We start from the raw sequence: 22332 nt of genomic DNA, 5'->3' as shown, positions 1-22332 counted from the left end.
TCAAATCAATCCTCTTATTATACAATCACCCTCTTTTCCTACTGCTTTCTATACCCAGCTTTGTCTTTCCTAGCGAGTCATGTTGTCTCATGATATGCCCAAGATATGACAGCTTCAGTTTATTCATCTTTGTTTCTAGTGAGAAATCAAGCTTGATTTGCTCTAAGACCTACTCATTTGTCTTTTTAGCAATCCTTTCTCATTCAAACATAGTTGTTCAATGTATCATACAGCTGGAAGAGACCCAGTTGAGGGTAAAGGAGTCCAGAGATGGTGGCTGATAAAAATTACTTGTTCTATCATTACCACACATTCATGCAACCTCCTGGAAATGTCTTCAGTTACAGAAAATAAAATTAAGGCTGTGAGTCAAGTGGAAGGAAAAAAGGTAGCAGTGCTGAGTTTTTTCCTAAATGTGTATATGCACTGTGAGAAGTATGCTTTCCAAAAAGCTAATCTCAAGATAGTCTTCAAGCCTGAGCTCCATCAAATCTTGTCTATTTGTTTTGTTTTCTATGGATTATTCCCACATGTAATCTAAAATGGTACAGCCCAGACTGAGATTTGCCTTCAGTAAAATCAGGTGTTGGAAAACTTAAGAGTTACTTCAGAGCTAGCTAAGGTAATTGAAAAGCCTGCCAGATGAATTAGTCATATGCTACATGCCAACTGTATAGTTCTCCAACCTCCATCCCACCCCTATCTCTATCCCTATAATGGCTGCTTGCTTAGCTTGCAGTCAGGTTCTTTTGAGAATATGAATTATTTTTAAGTTGCTATGCAGATTTTAAAAACATTTTGAAAAGTACTTTGGTTAGTCAAGTAAAAACAGAAAATAATGCCTAAGGCCTGAAACTTCCAACTAAAATAGACTCAGAACATGAACTCTTAATTGGTGAGTCAACACTTAAGCAAATCCTATTAATCCAATGGGTTTACTCTAGTTGGGACTACAAAGGGACTCAGATCTAAAGATTTGTTATAATTGCTAAAGTTAAAAGGGTTTAGTGCCAGTGATGTGTGATGGTACAGCCCTTGCACTGTCCCAGATATATACAGTGAGACCTTGTTATCCGCTGGAGTTTTGGTTCCAGGATCCCCTGTGGATAATAAAATCCGTGAATACTCAAGGTTTGGCATTTTCAAGCCACGGATGCTTGAATCTGTGGATAAGGAGGGCCAACTGTAGTTTGAATGGACAAGACCTAAATGACAAAAAGTACAAAGAACATATCATGGGTAGCATGGGGATGACAGCCTCAAAGCACCAAGTAACTTGAGATTAGGGTTGTTCAGAACACACAGGAGTCTGACAGAAGTATATGGAAGGCAAATACAAATGTGACCAGAATAAATAAATGAGAGAGAGAGAGAGAGAGAGAGAAAGATCCCATAAAAGGACAGATCAAAAGAAAGCTTTGCTTTTTAGAGTAATGCAAATAACGGTGACATGCTACTCGATAATTATGCAAATGGATCCTAACATTTATCATATCCCCCCAAAATTAATATAAAGGTAGTTGTATCTTTAAGTTTGTATTGTAGCCATCACACATTTCTTTCCATCAATGCTTTTATATTTAAAACACTGGAGTGCCATGGCTCATAAATATTAATCAAAATGACATTTGCCATGCTGCATTTGTGACAGATCAGGTGACCATGGGAAATCTGTGACTGGTCCTCTTGCTGGGCTGGAGCAGAGAGTGAAAATAGCAAATTTAAGAGCTGGCTTTTCTGTGGTACCGTGGTAGCATGAGGGAAGAAAGGAGAATTTTCAACCACTTCACAGTGATGTTTTCCCAAGTCTTAGTGGCTCTATTATTTTAAGTTTTGAAATGCATTTTTAGCCTGCTGCTAGCAAAAAAGGATCCCAGAGTGACTTACAAAAATCAATATGTAGACAGTACTATAGTATTAATAATAGTGCTAGAGCTGCTATTTGCCCCAGATAATTTAGGTTTGCTTCCAAGGGGCAAATAACAGCTGGATGCAATTCAGAACATGAGAATATGACAATGTTTGACAGTTTTTAAATACTTTCTCATAGCTGCACAAGAAAAGACACTGTGAGAGGTAAGTGACGGGACACCAAAAGACAAATATGGAGAAAAATGTTCATTGGTTTTATTTATTTTTCTATTACAAAAAATAAAAATAATAATGTACACACAATCATAGTGTTTCTTCACTGTCCCAGTCTAAAAATACAACAGATGCACAACCTGTAAGTTTAAAGAATACTTCAACTTTTTATAAATTATTATTATTATAAAGTCATAGCTGACTCTAACTGCATGTTTTGTCACTGAGGAATTTTAAGACAGAGATTGGTCAGGACAGAACAGCAGTCTACCACATCAGTCACTGCAATGGCACTTCATCATGTAATGGCTAACTGGCCCATCAGTTCTTTCATTTTTCAGACTGCAGCACCAGGAAGTTCTCTCTCGCTAAAAAGAGAGAGCACATTACACAGCTGAGAAGGAAGATACTGAGAAGTTGCAAAATAAATTATGACAAAGGGGAAATATTGAATTGATCTGGAATTATCCCTTTTGGCTTTGGTACAGCATCTTGGACAGTTTAGTTTTTCTCTTTCATTAGACAGCTGCTGGAACCATACAGCCCTTATTAACCTATTCACCCTAAGCTACTTTGTTTTAAAGCGGGAGAAGTCCATACAACAGCTTGCTACGTTCAGCATTAAGCAGCACAGTTTCCTGCTTGAATCTTTTCTTCTGACCACTCTGGAACTGGTTTCAGTAAAGTTTGTGTTACATCTCCATGGCAAGCAACAAATAGCATCTATTTCCATTTGCCTCATTTTCTCTACACACCTTCCCACAAAGGAAAGAATTTAGTACCTTCTTTTCTGATGTTCTGCTAAACAACAGGGAGCTGTGAGAAAACGTGACTGTAGCTTCCACAATTCCCACTTGTTTCAGGGGTGAAGTTTTCCCTTGATTGGGCCCTAAGTCTCGAGAACTGATCATATCCTAGCTTTCCTGACACTGTCCATACTTAATAAAGCATGCTTTATATGGACTTTACATTAATTAAACCCAGGTATAATATGCTAGGTTTAACTGAACATGAAATAACATATAGATATATATCTCCAGCTGTATCCCAGTAATATCATCAAACTGGACAGAACCCTGTGCAGTTTTAAAATCTTTTTAAAAAGCTGTTTAACCGTTTCATAAATATATGTTACTTGCTATATGATTTAAAATGTACGACATAATATAAAAAAGCTACTCTTACTTTTGATTTTGGCCCTTTCTGTAGCCCAGATTTACCATACACCTTCCTTTTGCAGTTCATGCTTTCTACTGTGACCACATTAAAAAAAAGACTTGCTCTAGATTCTCTTTTCACTATTTCTAGGGCTTTTTTGTCTATCTTATGTTGTGTGTGTGGCGGAGCGTGCAGTTTGGAAAGATAAAATTGTAAAAGTCTAAAGAGCAACCTTAAGAGGAGAAAGAATTGCATACCCAATACAACTGTTAATTAACGGACTTTCCCTCACCCCTGCCACACATCAGCCTCATAAATGCCATGAGGGCCTTGCTGCAGTGGCCTATAAACGAAATCTCTCTCTCTATCTCTCTTCTTCCATATGATCACTTTTATAAAACTTGAAAGAAAACCTGGTATGTATAAATCTGCTATTTTAAAATGAGTCCATAAAGAACACAGGTCAAAGTGTGATCAACCTTGAATCTGGAGTGCGGTTGGGAATATATGTTCACCAAATATTTTATTCTGAAACATGTACACTGGAAAGAAACCCTTTTTAAGATTGGCAGATAACATAAAACAAGTGCAATTTTTATATATACATAGATAGATATTAAATTAAGCTAGATCATATGTTACATCCATAGATATGCTACATGGAGAAGGAATAGGATATTTACTCTGCACATTATCATTCTAGTCATCGAAACATAATCCTCTATCATCATCGGTGGAGTCTACATATGATTCTACTGTACTGTATATGAAAGGATAGAGTTTGGTTTCTGGTCTTGGAGTAGAGCAACATCTGCATTCTTCATTGTAATATCTTAGCAGTAGTTTGTAAAGGTCCCCTTGAAAATGGAAAAAAACAAAACAGAAACCAGTCATTTTGAAATAGAAATTTAGCCAGGTTAACAAGAATAAATAGAAAGACCCCACCTTCGACATTTGATGGCAAATGAATCCATCGCATATAAGGAAAAATGCTTACTGGAAATTGAATTCTAGGGTTAAGAGAGATACCTATGGTAAGTTTATGGTATCAATTACTATAGGGAAACACTACCACAAGGTAATATTTCTCTGAGATAGGACTTATAAATATGCTCCATATGATAAACCAGGCACAACTACTTGAATCCTAGCCAGTGAATGTTATAGTTCTAAAGAAATGGAATGTGTTCCTAAATGGAAGAATATTTCAAGTGCTAACATCTTTTTTCATAACATGGGGATGATGGCAATCATATTAAAACACATCATAGACATCTACAGGTCAGAGAAGAAAGTGCCGGAGATAGTACCTCACCACATGACTAGCTGATCCCTGGAAACCATGCTAATCAGTATGGATTATACAGCTGGAAGTTTTCAGTTAGTTTACTGTCACAGAAACAGTATCATTGTCGCAAATATTCTGCCTTCGCCCCTCAGCATGAAATACACACGGCATGTAGGTTTCTTGTAAGTATAATCTGAGGAAGGCTTCTAAACAATATACCTACCAATTTCTAAAAAAAAAGACTGTTTATCTAGGATTGAATTGTAAAAAGTTAGTTTCTTAATTTGTTCAAGATGTTTTCCTCAATTTGGGGCAGAATGATGATAGCAACTATGACCCTGTCTTGTTCACAGTTCCAAAGAGAAAATAATTTAAGTGATCATAGAATCACAGAGCTGGAAGAGACTACAAGGACCATTCAGTCCAACTCCCTGATATACAAGAATACACAATCGAAGCACTACCAACAGATGGCTATCCAGCTTCTGTTTAAAAACTTCCAAAGGAGGAGACACTAACATTCTTCCAGGCAGTGTAGTCCACTGCCAAACAGCTCTTACTGTCAGGAAGTTCCTCCTAACATTGAGGTGGGATATCTTTTCCTATACTTTGAATCCACTGCTCTATGTTCTAGTCTCTGGATCAGAAGAAAACAAGCCTGCTCCGGCCTCAATATGATACCCTTTCAAATATTATGTCACCTCTTAACCTTCTGCTCCCCTGCTAAATATATCCAGCTCCCTAAGCCACCCCTCATAGGGCATGGTTTCCAGACCTTTTACCATTTTGGTCACCTGTCTCTGGGCATGTTCCAGCTTGTCAGTTGATGCTTACCAACAGTTTGTTCTTTCTCAATTAGGAAAGTGTGCATGCTGTAAATGTCTCTCATGAGTTCAGCATCTCCAAAGGTAAAATAAACAACATCTCGTCCAGCTTCTGCAGCTGCCATGATTTGTATTAAGGCTGGAGCAAAATCAGAAGAAGTAAAAAAAGGCAAACAGGGAATGATGAAGTTTAGATGAATTTTATAAAAAGCTAGCAAATATTTCTTCACATTTACCTATCAGCTTCTGTGTTCTCAGTAGCAAATGAAGCTCAAAGGAATGTGAAGATTCAACCATGTTTATTTGATACTGCGTAGATTTATGACTAACACAAAGAGCACTGAACTAAGGAGCAAAACAGACGGGCAATAAGAGCAGGCTTTGGGGTGGTGTAGGGCATGGCATACACATACCAGACACCCCAAAGCCGCCCCCAGGTTGGCATCACATCCCTTGCTGACCACATAGTGGATGGTGTAATGGTGTTTCTGTGGCATGGCATTTATATACGCTGTGCAACAGAAATGGGAAAAAGCAGCAGCAGAAGGCACGACTTTTTCCAGCCCCCAAAATAGTAGTATTTTGCTACTCCTTTTGGGCTGGAAAAATGCTGCATCAGGGCTGTGGAGTGTGGTTGCCACTGCCCCGATCTGGCAAACAAAGAGGCAGTGTGACACCGCCCCTTTAGGGCCATCTGTTTGGTACTAAGTATCAATTTGACACAAAGTCCCATACCCCTGTGGCAAAGAACAATATTGTAAAGTACAGTTTCCTAAATTACACTTAACCCTATTTGCAATAACACAGCAAGTGTGGGAAGAACATTTTCACACTCTGAGTACAGGTAGAAGTACACAGTAGCCAAGTAAAATGTCATCAGAGACAGACAGATAATTTTGCACCTTGTGTCATGGCATAACCAGCCAAGGGCTTTCCACAATCCTAGTTTTACTAATGACTGCACAGCCTTGCTATTTCTGATATACGGTCTCTCCTTGAACTAAGAAAACGTTGATTTCCAGTTTACTTTCTAGGTTGATGAATGACAATAAAGGATCACCTTGTGTATTTTTACTACATAAGAATTACATTAAAATATGATAATGCTGGCAATTCTTCAACTTGTTAACATATAAAAACAGTGGACAAGGGGCTAGCAATAACACTGTCTATTTCTGAAAAGTGGAGTGACAGCTGGTGTTTCCAAAGACAAATCTTGTAAGTGAATGCTATCTTATTTCTAATTAACAAGACGAAAGTAGCTGATTTTATTTAGGGACTAACCTTAATGCAATTTTGGTTGTTGATCCAGGCACTCATTGTTCAGTTTAGAGAAAGGGACAATTTATATGTATAAAATGTATAAAAACACTATCATATTTCATCAAAGAGTTCTTGGAAACCCACAGTTGAATTATTAACAGTCCTCATGACATATGAGATCAATCTCCATTAAAGGCTGATGTTTTAATCAAACTACCAAGTAAGCTATGAATCTGGTAAAGCTTCAGTAAATCGCTTTTTCTGAATGTACCTGTTCTTATGAAAGCATTTACCGGTAATTGATCAGGCAGCACACAAGTGTGAGAAACTACTAGCAAAATTTAGCAGTAAAATTGGTGACAGACAGGAAGATGACTTTCTGCATAAAAAAAGAAGCAATTTGCTTACTGAGCTTTGAATAAGAGGGTGAAGACAGGCTACCATGTTACTGTAACAGAATATGCATTTTGTTGAACTTGTTTCTGAAACACAGACATGACAGAAAAGTAGACTAGGCAAAATAAAGTTAGGGGATGCACTAGATATACAGATACAGTGGGACCCATGGATTTGAGCATCTGCCGACACCAGTGCCTACATGTGGCTGCACTAGCAGCCGCATGGATATTGTACCACCATTAGGGACAATGGAACTTGAGGTCCTGCATTTTTTCATATCAGTGGGGGAGGAGGTATCTGGAATGGATCCCCAGCAGATACAAAGGTCTGTACTAAAATTGCTGCAAAGATGCATATTTAGTCCAACTACTTTTGGTTAGCTAAAGTTTCAGACTTCAGCTTACTAAAGCTTAAAAAAAATCCTGAACAACTAAACACTCTTACGTAAGCATAATGGCATCTTTTGGTCTGGTTGATATCAAAGTCTGTAGAAGGAACACATGTGTGTCAGTTATTTGCCCTTCTTGTTCATCTGTTTCTCAGCTGCTGTTTGCCTAAACTCTGATGAGCAGGAATATGCAACCAAGCAAAAAAACACAGATATACAATATGCACATTTTATCCTTTTAAAAAGCATTTAATAATAACTAGAATAACTAGATTACCTTTTAATCTTGAGTCACCTCCAAAGGCACCACATCCCCAGTTTCCTGTAGCTATTGCTGAAAGGTGATGTGATGGGACACCAGGTCGAGTGAAACCACAATAAGCCTGAAGTAAAAAAAAAGCATCACATCACTCTGAAACACTGGTTTCCTGGATATGTTGGCATGAATAGTGTTGGAACAATAGACACTGTCTAAGAGAATGAAACTCTTCAAAGGAATTTTCTTTATGCCTGTGTGTTATGGCTGCTACAATTCTCTTTGCTGACTACTTAAACTCTCTGTGTGCATTCAAATTTTTATCGATTTGCACAAACCCCAAATTGTCTTTCTTCCAGTTCTTGTCAGTTTCAAGCACCAATACATTTAGTAAAACCAGATAGAGTAAAATAATGCAAAATAGAGGTGAAAAAATGCAGTCACTGAAACCACAAAGAGAATGACTCCATGTTACATCTTGCTGCAGCATCCCACTACATAATTCTTTCTATTTCTAGTTAGCTGTTATGCTTATTTGGCAGAAAGGCTACAACAGGCTGAAAGACGCTTGTAGAAGTTTTTTAAATATTATTTTTTTAAAAAAAAAATCTCATAGAGTAGGGAACTCCAAAACTGCACAATTGTGGACTGAATGGTTTTAGCACCTACAAAATATAGTCTGACTGATAGAGGATATGAAAAACAGGACCATCCTTGGAAAAGATTGTAGATGAAATATATAATAGGACATGCCACAATGAAACATTTTTGTAGTAGGTCCCATTTGTATTGTTTGATAGCAGAGACAGACATTGTAGGCAAGTATGCAAATTAGTAAGAGAAGGCTTCAAAGTGTAAGAGAGAGACAGGAACGGAAGTGGGAGTACTGTTCCTGCCCCCAATTCCTGTCACAGGTTAAGCCAATCGGTTCAAACGTACTGCGTAAACTGGCTTAAAATTTAATAGATGACAGAAAGAATTGCAACATCCTAAAAGCAATATGCTTGGAGATGTTTAGTCTGTGGTGATATAGTTTGCAGTGCCTTCATAAATCAAAGCTTATTTTAGTTGATGAAATGTAAAATGTCACTTGCCTGAAGTACAATCCACTACTTTAACACAACCTCTACTCAAAGAGAAAGAATTCTATACACCCAAAAGTGTATAAAATCTCTCTTAATGTATGATTTGCATCTTTCCTATCAATGTGATTGAATATATGAAGTCTCATGTCAGATGCCTGGAACAGATGATTTAGTTTTCCAATTAAGCTGTCAGTGAAGTTTACTAATTTTATTTACTGTCTTTTGCAGAGCTTATTTTATTGCCATCTGTGGTTGGTACTTGATGCTACTTTCAATATGAAACACTAGCTTTTCCTTACTTTATAAAAAAAAAAACCTTCACAAAATTAGTCTAAAATGTGATATACCATTTCTGAAACATAATATTAATAATTTGTAAAAGAAAAATGTTAATTTTAAAAAAATGCTTGTCACATTAAATTGAAGATGCTTAAGCATTTACAGTAGCATCTGATGATCCAAATACTTCAGATTTATAACACATGCATTACAAATAAAAAAAAATTGATGTGGTTCTGTGCCACCTTTTTTTGGCTGCTACAGATGTTCCAAAGAGTCCCATGGTTAAGAAATGGAACCCATTCTGCAGTTCATTATTCTACAGGGATTTAACATGTTGCATGCTATCAAAAATACTTGTCAGCTAATCTAAGACAAAATAAAAATCTAAAAGACATCTGAATGTTATAGTAGATCCAAACAATCTACTTTTACCAGACAAGAAAAAGAACATCTGCAAGCAGGAATTTGATGTAAGACTACCACAGCTTTAGCAAGCTACATTACTTCAGTGTTGTTAAAGAAGTTATCTAAAGCCCCACACAGAGCTGGATTAAGCTACAAAGAACATAACTATGAGTTCATTTTTCTAAATGAAAAAAAAATGTATTTCAAGAAAATCACTTACCAACTAGATTTAAACAGGCAAACTTCGATTTTAATCTTACTGTTGAAAATATGAGTTAATACCCTGTGTAAACTGACACTGCAATTAAGCAGGAAATCTCCCTTCAAGGAGTTGTTGACACTGCAAAAATTATTGGACAGCACAACTCAAGCGCTAATGAAATGGCTGCGAATAAATGATGGTCTTTTTGGCTGCAGGATGGATTAAGGAGTTACTGGCCTTGTTGAGCTCTCTTCTAATTTTCTCAGGAGCAAACTGATCAAGGAAACGTCTGAAATGAAATGCATCTATAGCCACAATTTCAGTGCAACGCCTCTGCCATTCATCCCTGCATTTGGAGGAGAAAGAATGCACGAACAGGAAAGAAAAAAGAAAAAGAAAGAGAGAGAGAGAGAGAGAGAGAGAGAGAGAGAGAGAGGGACAGTAAAATTAACTATGATCATATTGGTCATATGAACAAGATTGAAAATGAGTTCATCTCTCAAGGGCCTCACCAGTGGTGAAAAACACAGACATACTGTCAGGCAAAGGCAATGTCATAATAGATCATGGGTGAACAGTGTCAAAGGGTAAAAAGTGGACAGGGGAGGAGACATAACATTGCCCCACAGATTTAGGAATACATTAATTATACATTGTAAATGTCAAGAGTTCATGCTATTCTGATTTGTTTTCATAACAATGATTTGAAAAGATTCCCTAGGTAACTAAGAAAAATATAAAAATTATATTATTTTCTGTATTATGCCAAGATTGTAAAAGCAACATATCTTTCAAGAACAATCCTTTCTCACACTTTCCCTACTCTGCACTGAAGCTGTAATTCTTAACTAGGTGATACAGCCAAAGAAATTAACCAATCACTGGGATCTCTGAAGGAAATGTACTTTATCCCTGGCAATTACTTTGATATTTTGTGCTATGACATAACTCTTATGGACTGTATTAAGGATGACTACTGATAACCTGGGGGGGGGGGGGGAACCCAACCCAAACCCCATGTTTCAGAATTGTATTTGACAAACTATGGCAGACGTCATTAAATAAATAGGAGCTAAGACTTCTTCGCATGGAGCAGAATCAAATATTTTTGCACATGTTATTATTTTGCAAGCAAGAAAAAGTAATTATCATAGGCGCTTTACAGACCGCCCAAAAAGGGTGGTCTGCCGGCGCCTCCATTTCCGCCACAGGGAAGCCTCAGCCTCCAAACGGCGAGGCTTCCCGCCGACCGAAAAAGAAGCCGCAAAAAGTGGCTTCTTTTTGTGCAGTGGAAATGATGCCGTAAAGCACCAATGGTGCACTCGTGGCATCATTCCGTCACACAACATGCGGACACTAAGCGCCCGCAACGTCAAGATGGCAGCGCCCATGTGTATAGGGCGCCACCATTTTGTATGTGCTCGGCACGTACTAGGGTTAGGGGCGTCTGGAAAGGACACCTTTTTCTAACCCTAGAACGTGCCGAGCACGTACTTTCTGCCTGTGCATAATCATGAAATCTGAATCATACCAAGCAAAGCTACTGCTCCTTCTGCTTCTGACAGACATGGGGGCACTCATGCAAGTCATGACCATGATAATGCTGGTTAAAGTTTTCTTTGTCTATGACAGAAAACCAGATTTTTTTTCTCACCGTGTGCACCTTCTCTCAGAGATAGGCCACATGTAAATTCTGCATTGCTCTACAAGCACTCATCAGATATGCCTCAGAAGTGCCCCCAGGTCCTTCCCCAAAAGGTGGAAAGATGGATCTAAGTTCCATTATGCAGGCCTAAATGTAGCCTAAAACACAAGGTGTGAACAAGCAACAGGATCCTGTGTATCATTCCTAATAGCCAGTACAGTTTGTGAGTGGCACAGGGCCACTAAGAAACAAGAGGGGAAAAAATAATTAGCAAATGAGGGGAACTCCAAGGTTTGCAGAAGTATCATACTAGAAAATTAAGAGGGCGGTTTTGTTTGTGGTCTCATTTGCATTGTGCGATGTGAATCTCAGTCATTTAAAGTGAGCTTGCAGTACTGTACAGAATTGAGGAACTACTATCAAGTTTCACAGGTGAAAATATCAGAGGGACTAATTTCCAAAAACATTACCTGGGTGTTTCATCTTCATGGCTCCTGGCCCACCGATACGTTTCTGCATAGCCAGTATATTCACTGTATTGCTCTGCACCTGAAATAAATTGCTAAATAAATTATACAACTCATTTCAGGAGTATCTCTCCTTCCTCTATAAAGACATTTTCCTTTTCCTTTGGGATGCCTGTGCAGGCTTCCATCAGTGCTAACAGGACAGTCAGGAGGGGTCAGAGAAGCAGAGGTGGAATGTGTTCAAAATAGGGGTGTGTATTCTGAATGTGGAACAAAGTAGGCAAGCTCTATTACCAACAATTTTCCTCCGTCTCCTCCTCACAATTTTTTTATTTTACTGATATTGTGACTGTATATCAAAAATGAAGTCTGTAGGCCTTACACGCGGGAAATAGGCTTATCAAGATTCAGAGTGAAGGAAACAAATTTACAAAAGTCTAGTGTGCAGGTGGGGGGCAGCATGGAAATGTGAGAAAAGTGTTTGGTTAGCAATATTGTAATTCACTGACTGCCTTTGTTGGAACAAAAGGAGGTTGTCATGGTTGATTGGTATAGAAGGCCAGGAAAGGTTGCACTATCTATGGGCCTGGAAACTGCAATGAGCTCAGAATAATCAGCTCTTCTTTCATACAAGACAGACAAGAAAGCAAGTTTCCTTCAAATTAAAAACAACAACAACAACAACAATAATACATAGCAGTGTCAGAGACACAGGTTAGAACGTTCCTCAATGCTAACAACTCAATTTTTAGTATGGTCAGTGATGAGCACCAAGCAAAACCAAACTGCTAGCATTTTGCATATAAATTAATGCTGCATATATAATTATTATAATTCTAGGTGCGGAACTGGCTTCATGTTTATTTAGGTTCATCAGTGGAATATAAAACATCATTTTAAATATGAATTGTAAACATATTGAGTGCCATGCTTTTACCAAAGCATCCGGGGAGGATTTTCCTCATTATTAATGTAACAGGCCTTTTATTAAAAACAGCTTCAAAATAAAATTTCCTTCCTTGAATTTTTCAACTCTGTCTCCTTAAGCCCATCTTATTTGTCATGCAGAGGTTTGCTGTGTAAACATGTAAATGTGAAGTGGAGAGACATTTCTAAACATTTGGTAGGAAGTATGCTGGAAACCACACTGACGATGGCTCTCTACCATTCATCTTCCTGAGTGTGGAATATAAATGTCCCATTCATACCTGTTGTCTGTGACAAACACTTATGTATCTTGTTACCACCTTTGGAGATTATTATTATTTGCTCTAAACTTAAAACAAGAAGCTGTAGCTGAAAACTAGATTCTATGTCCAGGTCTAAACATTTCCATTATATCACCATGTTTCTCCTTCACAAATTAACAATATTTTGTTTTACAAATCAAAATATTATATATCACCTTTCAGACTTCCAAAGCCTCCCTTTATGTAATACCTATTAACCACATCCAAGATCATAGGGATTTAGTTACTTTCTGATTTCTCTGATAAAGTAGGCAATCACAATACCACTTATTTCCTGAAGGAAATACAAAGAAGAGTGAGAGTGGGAACCAAGGGTACAGTAGAAAGAGAGAGAGTGTACAAAAACAAAGGCAGGTTCAAGCCTTCCAAAGTCTAAAGAAAACTGGCTTTACAGGGCATGAACTGCTATTGTTATTACGGTACTCGCCTTTTAAATCTCCTGATTTAATTAAGATGTTTCTCATTTCTCTTTATATCATGCTTGCTCTTTTGGCCAGATAAAATAAAAATCATTTCTTCTCCAAGGCTGAAATCCTTCACTAAAGCCCACATTATTTCTAACATCTTCATGCAAGCTCCAAAGGGGCTCAGCTGGCAGAACAGCTTGAATGCAGTGGACAAAAATGCAGTAAGGCACATAACATATGAACAAATATGCCAGTTTTCAGTCTCAGGTGGCCAGCAAATTCATTCTGGGAAAATTGCTGTTATAGGCCCACAGGTTTATCTATGTGTTATGAAGCAGGATACAGAAATAGTGCCAGTCTTCAAGGTAAAAGCTGCATGGTCCACACATCACATTCCTCATACTCCCATTAGAAGAAATATTGCCTCTTGCGCCTTTATCTGTTTTAATTGATCATGTTCTTATTTATATGGTTTTTAGTGTTATAATTTTATATTTGTAGGAGGGAGGGTAGGGGGGATGGGGGAATAAGGGAATGTTTTGTTATTATTTTTGTATTGTATTTGATTTTGCTGTTACCCACCTCAATCCTCAAAAGGGAGAGGCAGAATACAAATAAATATTTATTATTATTATTATTAATTATTATTATTATTATTATTATGCATTTCTTTTCAAACTTTCTACAAAAAACAAAAACAAAACTCTGATCCTCTATGGCTGATAATTGTCTACAAAAGTTATATGCTTCAGCTTTCCTTGACTCCACTCATACCAAAGTCCCTTACTAAAGGTAGACAGGTGTTAGTATTTGAGATACTTGCATGGGTGATCCATTAGTCTGAAAGCCAGGAACAGTAGTTTTGCTTAGCACTGGAAAAGGACTTTTAAGGTACTCAAAACACTTCACATGTATCATCTCAGCAATCTCTATCACAACCTTATACGGTAGGTTAGAACTATTATTCCGATATTGCAGATCGGAGACAGAAAGGGGGATGCTTTCTAGGAGACTGCCAATTAATACCTGGTGCTACAGACTCTGTTTCACAGGAAGGAACTAGCAAAACCACCCCTGAGTATTCCTTGCCATAGAAAATCCTATAAAATTCAAGGAGTTGCCATGTCGACAAGTGACGTGAAGTCACAACACACACACATGTTTACTCAGAGGCAAGAGTTCTATGGAGCTTATTCTCAAGAAAGCATACCCAGGATAGGATTTGGGAGAGCAGCCATGCACCTAACCCCCCCCCCCCCCCTTTGGTCTCACCTAGACTAGATCCACCGAATCCATCAAATTTACATAGGTGTTGACTTATTCAGTTCCCACTAATTTAATGCATCTATTCTAATTGAGGTAACAGTAAAATTTAGACTATAGTTACTACACTGCACTAGCTATAAGGGAGCTATCCAAAATGAGGAAATTCGCTTCATAAAGGCAAACACTTGGATATTAAAAAAGTGAACACATGGAATATTCCATGCTGTATAAACAATTCTGTGTTATATCTACAGACTTACTATAGAACAGGTGCAACTCAGTGAGCAGTCTTGCTGTAAATAGATGCAACCTGGCCATGAAAAACCAGTATGATATCCAAATATGGAACCTATGGTAATTTTCATTTAGAGCCTTGTTATTAACTCTAGCTCTCAGGCTCAAGATAAATTTTCAGATTATCTATGCAAGTATCAAAGCAAAACACCAGAAAACAGCTCTAATTTCTAATATTCCCTCTTTCTAATTCGTACATTGGAAAATGATTCTGCTTATGTTTTTTGCATGACCGATTTCATATTCGTTAGTGTGGTGATCTCAAGCAGATGTTGGCCAATTGCAACAAATCTAATTTCCTTCCAATTTCTCAGTCTCTTGTCCAAATTTCAGCAGCACACTTACATCCATTAGGCCCAATGAGTCAAGATGTATCATCGAAAGATCGTAATTTTTCAGGCAGATAGCTGAACACAGCAGAGACTCACTTAAGCACAGAGATGGAAGTAAGCCAAGAATCAAATGAGGATGATGAAATGGCTGTTTCCATTAAGGGAGCAGAACATTGCATCACAGATATTAATTAGAAAGCACTGTAATAAAGTAAAGTGCACTGGAAAAAAACCTTGAAAAAATAGTATCTTCCTCTCAGAAATAAAAGCATCAATTTTGTATGTAGAAGTCATAAACAGCTGTTCACTTTTACCTTCAAAATGTATCACCAGCTCTTTCTTTCCTATTATTCTTTTAAGAATCTGAATTCAATTTATAGCAATCTACTTATTTCTGACTTGCAGCAGGCAGCCTATACAGCTCAGATAATTCTTTAGTCATTCCCAATTTTGGTTGAAGCAAAATTCTGAAGCTTGAAAAACTTCCTGTGGGCTACAGGATAAGCATTTTTTCACACATACCTGAACATACACAATCACAATTTTCCAAATCCTATAAGGATACCATGCTGCCTCACCTTAGTTATGCTTAAAACACCAGAGTGATAAACAGCAGCTTGAAATCAATATCCTATGGATTCTTTCACCATCTTCAAGTTCTTCTGTTTATTGCACAGAAAACCTCTCCTTTATCCACACCAATTTTAAGCCTCTCAAGAAACACAACCGATTTGAGAAAGCATTTGAAAAATGTGTAAGGGAGCTTATTTGATAACATTCTTTTGTCAGGTTCCTAATTTAAACCTTAGAAATGGTCTGAAATACATCTCAGGAGTCTCTGAAGAGATCCATATGCTGAAACCATTTTACATATTCTGTTCAGTGAATTCATTCAGGGGGGAAAACACTGCGATATACTGAGCTTGTTCTGAAGATCCGAAAATCATGCTGAAGATTTCTAAATTGATTCCATTTTCTAAATCAATACTTAAGAGTGAACCGTCATACATACTACAAGTTCAAAATGACTAATTATCCAAGGACAATCCCATTCTTCCTAAGACTAGAAATATCTATGCAATGTCCCTCTGAACTGCCACCATCCCTCCTGCTTCCCTGAATCCTCTAAGCACTTACAGTAAGCTTCATGACAACCAAAGAAGGGTGCTTCTACTTATGTATCCATCATCTGATGGAAGAGGAGAGGAAACAGCTGAATTTGAGTTAATAAAGCAGCAAATGGGGTGTCAGTGATTTGTCAATGTCTTTCAGTTTAAATCTTAAATAGCCTACATTTCAATAGACAGATGCTTTCAGTGACCACAAGTCACAAACCATTTCCTGTAAGCTTTTAATTGAATTGCAATGCTAGTCAAGACAGATGAGAAGGAAAAGAAGGGGAGAATGAAAGACCAAACAGAACTCACAATCCAGAAACTGAGGACTGCCCACCCTTCATATACTAGATTTGAGTAGTCTATATTTGGTGGTGGGTTCATTGTGAGAAATGCAAGTTAATAACCAAGCCAGGAGAAAAGGTTCTGTCTTCTGTGCAAACTATTTTTTCAACCTTCCAAATCACAGGTTCAAGTAAAGCATACATCTGAGAGATTTGCTGCAACATTTTTATATACAGTGCGCCAGCATCATACATGGGCACACTATACGTGGCTTTCAGCTTACGCGGAAGCCGCACAACAATGTTCACTGCCCAGAAAATGCTGCTATGTAGCTACAATGGCACCATCCACACAAACCAGGTATTACATAGTGTAGAGGAAGCCCAAAGTTTGCATAAGTACCACCTCTCTCCTGACAATCCAATGAGAACAGGGTGTGCTGAATGGCCATATAATTCAAAAGTTGGTTGGATTACACTGAATTCTCCTACAGATTGGCTAACTCTTTGGTTGCATTTCACGAAGGTACCTAAGCACCTATAGAATTTTATTTATGACATTTTAAAAATGTCACCCTTTGAGGCAGCTGAAGCTACCAGAACTTCATGGGTAAGTAGGGATTTCAAAAAGAGTATCCTGACCCTGGTCTATCCAATACTATATTGACTCAGTTCTAGTGATTACATACATTGGATTATTGTTTTTTAGCTGGTGCTGCTGTGATCTCAAAATAGTTTTACAGTAATTTGGCACTGGCTTCACATGAGGTGTGAGAGAAATTTATAAAGACCAACCTGTGATTATTAGACACTCATTATGATCCAGCACTTCAGTAATGAGACGAGATACAATCAGTTCTGGGTTGATTAAGAAGCGAATTTCTTCTTGTACCAGTCCAGCACCAGTGACACCACCTCCAACAAAGCGATTAGCAAAATCAACCTGGTAGAAAAAACATTTTTGATTTTTATGGACATTGTAATTGTTTCCCATTCACCCCAAACCTTTTAAATAAATTAAGACTATGTTGCACACAGTTGCACACATGATCAGCTGTAATTCTTTTGGGGTTTGATTACTAACGTTTAAGCAGTGCCACTATCTAGGCTGAGCCACTTGCACTATATTAAAAGGAAACGTTGTGGAATCTTTATTAGGTCAACCAAAAGGCATGAAATTAATCATAATTTTGAGGCCTACTGGCATTCTAAGGAGACAAAGGAGATAATACTTGTTGTTGTTATGCCTTCAAGTAATTTCTGACTTATGGCAACCCCAAGGGTTCACAGGTTTTTTTTGGGACTGATTTTTTTTTTTTTAATTTGCTTAAGGTCACCCAGTGGGTTTCCATGGTCGAATGGGAAATCAAATTCTGATCTCCAGAGTCATAATCCAACCTCAAACCACTATACCATGCTGACTCTCAAGTGTTTAGGATCAGATAAATCTATCAATTTCATTTTCTCCCAGGTTTTCATTTCTCCAGACCTTTGTTTGTTTCATTCTGCCTCTTCATCTATGTATTTATTTTTAAAGACGCAGAAATCCCCATCCCCACTCTCCTTTCCACCTATATATATTGGCCATCAGCAACCTGTTCTTGGTCATATTTCACTCAGTAACTGAATTGTATCAGCTCTTTTCCATCCTCAGAGATTTCTACATCTTACGTTATCTGAAAAGCATGAGCGTGCTTGTCCATAATGCAAATAACATATTATTGGGCAATGGCAACCCCTACATTCTTTAATTTTGGTACCAAGCAACACACACAGTATACATATAATCAGTGCTTGTTATCTGTTTTCAATAATGCTCTGTCTACTTTATGAGTCCCAAGGGTCTCTTTCTTTAATCCTTTGATTAAAAAGAAGAAAAGGAGAAAACCCTGATTAAAGAGAAAAGTAAATCAGCCTCTCTCCATACTAAGGTCATATTCAGAGGTTCTTCTATGGGTGCTAAATGAGGTGCAGTGGATTGCTAATGGGCAGAGAGAGTTTTTGATTATGGTTCCTTGCCTATGGAGTGTTTTTCTTAGGGATTCTGGCTTGGTGTGCATCTCGTCATTTCTTTGGTACCTGGAAATATCCTTTTAATGTCCCATAATTTTTTAAAAAATTTAAGACAAACTATTAGAATCAGGAAAGGTTTTTAGCTACTTTTTCTGATGTTTTATTTTACTTCATGTAGTTCTATATTTTATTGTGTTATTTTAATGTAGATTTTTGTATGCATGATAAATTGGACTGAAATTCAAGAAATACATCTATTAATTAACCACAAATGACTGAATTGTTTGAAAGACAATGGAGGCTACAGTGAAAATGTCAGGAGGCATCTGTGGGTGCAGCATTGCTCAAAACATGTACAAGACTCAGGAGAGAGCTCTTTTTAATATTTAGTCTCAGTTTGTCCAGGCAGAGGGATTTGTTTTGCTTATGCATGATCAGAAAACCAAGTAGCTGAAATGGGACTGACAATCACATCTCTCAGGTGAGACTGCTCTGAGTGCATTCAATGCAAATTTATACAATACAACAAATGCATTATAAAATATTTTCCCTCCCTCCCTCCAGGACTAGTTTTGAGTGGCTTGGGAGGATATTTAATATTGCTTTGTGATTTTAAAATGCATCTTGGTTTTAATACATGTTTCAGGAGAAAATATTAACACTGGAGAAACAGCTTTAGGTTTAAAAGAAAAACATGAAAGAAGAATTGCCAAGATGACTCAGGCCATTGCGATCTTATCTGCCTTTAAGTTAGAAATACCCAAACTCCAGAGATGCAGATATGAAAAATGGATTGACCAAGGTCATGGAATAAGAAATGGAAGTAGCAAACTGCAGAGCCTTTCAATTGTTTCCTAATTAAGAGACCCTCCCTTCTTCTCACTTATAGAGCATCCACTGCCTTAGTCATTCATCAACTATAAATATAATAACTGTTAACTAAGTATATCCATTCATTCTTCATACTGTATCAGTGTTCAAAGACTCTAATGAGAGTCATTACATAGGGAGCTGTATGAGGACAAAAGGTTGGCACTGTCTCTTTTCTCAGAATCAAGCTAATCTAATTCATGAGAATAAGCCAACAAACTATATCAGTAAATGGATAAATAGTAGGAGAGACAATAGAATAAAAATAATACTGTAAACATGTAGTTATACTAGTTATTATCACTATACTAATAATACTATGAATATTTTCATGCACATTGCACTCATTTTGGATCTGGCCAAAATGTAACTACTCATACATAATAAAAATGTCAGCTACTCATACAGATTAAGGTTCATAACAGTGAAAAACAAACCATTTGTAGACACAGATTTTCCTGTACTTAACCATTCAGTATCCTTGTATTACTATGGATGATATCTGACTCCATTGTTTGAATGAGATCCTCCTGCTAGTTACATGTGCATATGTGTTTTAAGCAAGCTGCTCCCACAATATATCTCATCTCCGAAGGGCAAACAATTGCTGCATTAAGGTTACTTTAGTTAAGCATGGGTGCTACCTCTTATTTTATGGGTATTTCTAACTCTTTTATTGTCTGGCAATTTCAAAACTTTATAAGCCACTTCTAAGATTACATTACAGACTACTGCAATTCACAACATGGTTTAGGTAGAAGAGTTCCCAACTCCTTTCTGTATCATACAATAATTACTCATTTAAGTTATTAAGTTCCATTTCATTCTAACAGGTGTAAAAAGTATGGACATCTGCAACATTTGACTTTTTTATGCAAAAGAATGAAAGAACAGTACATCTTTGAATAAAAACACAGAGCCTTGTGCCATATTAAAGACTAGCAAGTCTTATTTGGCATAAACATTGTAGTTTGTGAAATCTATCAGATGAATAAGGTGCCATAAGTTTTTCTGCTGGTTTTATTGCAACAGCTGAGATTGCTACTTCACAATCTTTCATTAGAATTAGAATACACTGTTTGAATTTAAACCGTTTCCTCCCAAAAATGGCCCATGTGAATAAATGTCTGGAAAAGTGCTCTAGGAAAGCATTCTTACAGTGAATGAAAACCACAGAAGGGCACAGTTGTGTCTTGCACAGTTCACATTTGTTTCAATGAGGGCTTAGGCAGAAGACGGTTTCAGACAATTGTGCCCCAAACATCTAGATTGCTGTAAATCCTACTACTCTGGCATCATGAATTTGCAGACTGAGACAAACAGGGCAAAATTATTAAACAAACTGTAAACAAAATATGACACAGTACTTTAGATTGTATTTCAAAATCAAGTTCTCTTTTAGCTTAATTTTTATAATTCCTGCAGATTGGGGAGAGATTGATTCTTACCAGACTGTTTTGACTAACTAGCTCCTGAACCAGAACAATTTTACTAGCAGGAGTGAAAGCTTCCTGAACTGTTGAACTGGATGGCATAGTATCATCAGTTAAGAAACAAAAATAATATAAACAGAAAATTGGCAGGCTGTCACTTTCATACCCTGAAAGCCCTGCTCTTGTCACTCTTCAGTCTCTGTCTGACCTGAAGAACCTGGAGCAATCCAGGTCTTATGATTGTCAATCAAAAGGTTTTTCAACAGGGCACACATGTGGAAAACAAGGTAAGCTAGAAACAAGAGACAATGTTAAGACTGTCAGAACAATCAATTCTGCTGTGTCTGCTACACTGCATAATAACTCCCTACTTTTGCACAAGCTAGGGCATAAGTGAGTTATTCTGCTAAAATAAAACACAGGTCAGGAGAATTTTAGCACAAATCTAAGTGTGATTATACTCTTACCTGTAACATCCCATGCCCATTGTTCTCAATAGTACCTTCGTATGTGACATGCAACCTTGACATTTTTTTCTGAGATCTGTAATCAAATATATACACACAGAAAAGCAAAGACATGATTTTACTTTGGAAGAGATGAATGAATTTTAATGTCTATTTACGGTAAACATGTTGCATATTTATAAAGAGATCTATTGAATCAATGAGGTTTACATAAATGTTGACCTGCCATTCAGTTATTGATTCAATGAACCCACTGTGGTTTGGACCAGTAACTGGATTTCAACCAAAATGCCTGCTGCAAAGTCAGTTTACAGTTCAGTCTCATGAAATGTCAGAGCAGAAAAATAGCAGAAAACTGTTATGCACCTACTGTTGATTCAATACGCTAAATACAAACCATGTATTTGCACCCACTGCCAACTGTCAGCTTGAACTGTCACTGAATATTCTCACACAAATGAAAGAGGTTTAAAAGGGCGTTGGTGGGTTCATAAACAGTAGAAGAATAAAAGGAAATAAAGTCCCATGTGCTGTGTGATAGTCCAAAAACTTTAATATCTTAAAAAGCCCAACATGTTTTGGCCTTGTCACCAATTGGCCTTCTTCAGGAGCTATTACTAGACATTTCTGGAGTTGCAATTTGCACCATCATCAAAGTGGACACTGTGTATTAGAAGGAAGGGCCATAAAACACACTGAGTAACTGAAGTGTCAATCTGGCCCAATGGTCTTAATGAGTATACTTCTATCATTCTTATTAAATGTAGCAAGAACAAGAAACCAGTGAGTTTACTTCGGGGGGGGGGGGTGTCACTTTTTTATTTCTGAATTTTCATCATTCAGACCATGAACTG

The 22332-nt window shown here is 37.4% G+C and overlaps 1 protein-coding gene across 2 annotated transcripts in view; it reads right to left on the bottom strand.

Annotated features, from left to right (window-relative positions):
- Positions 1–22332, bottom strand: part of LOC149318878 (poly(ADP-ribose) glycohydrolase-like) — a 91027-nt gene that overhangs the window by 5681 nt on the left and 63014 nt on the right. The window contains exons 12-18 of one of the 2 annotated variants that reach the window (XM_089510620.1): positions 21479–21554; positions 17491–17638; positions 11751–11829; positions 9873–9981; positions 7683–7788; positions 5366–5494; positions 3927–4100 (exon numbers count right to left, since the gene is read on the bottom strand). In XM_089510620.1, the coding sequence (XP_089366746.1) occupies positions 3943–4100; positions 5366–5494; positions 7683–7788; positions 9873–9981; positions 11751–11829; positions 17491–17638; positions 21479–21554 (805 nt within the window). In that variant the 3' untranslated portion in view covers positions 3927–3942. Of the gene's footprint in view, positions 1–2105; positions 4101–5365; positions 5495–7682; positions 7789–9872; positions 9982–11750; positions 11830–17490; positions 17639–21478; positions 21555–22332 lie in introns of those variants that run through there. The other variant, XM_089510619.1, reaches the window with a different exon arrangement.

This window comes from Sceloporus occidentalis, unplaced genomic scaffold, assembly GCF_023333645.1.
Source record: "Sceloporus occidentalis isolate IW3139 unplaced genomic scaffold, rSceOcc1.0.p SCAF_2, whole genome shotgun sequence".
Lineage (NCBI taxonomy): Eukaryota > Metazoa > Chordata > Lepidosauria > Squamata > Phrynosomatidae > Sceloporus > Sceloporus occidentalis.
The sequence above is the reverse complement of the archived record's forward strand: the minus strand, read 5'-3'. Positions and strand labels throughout refer to the sequence as shown.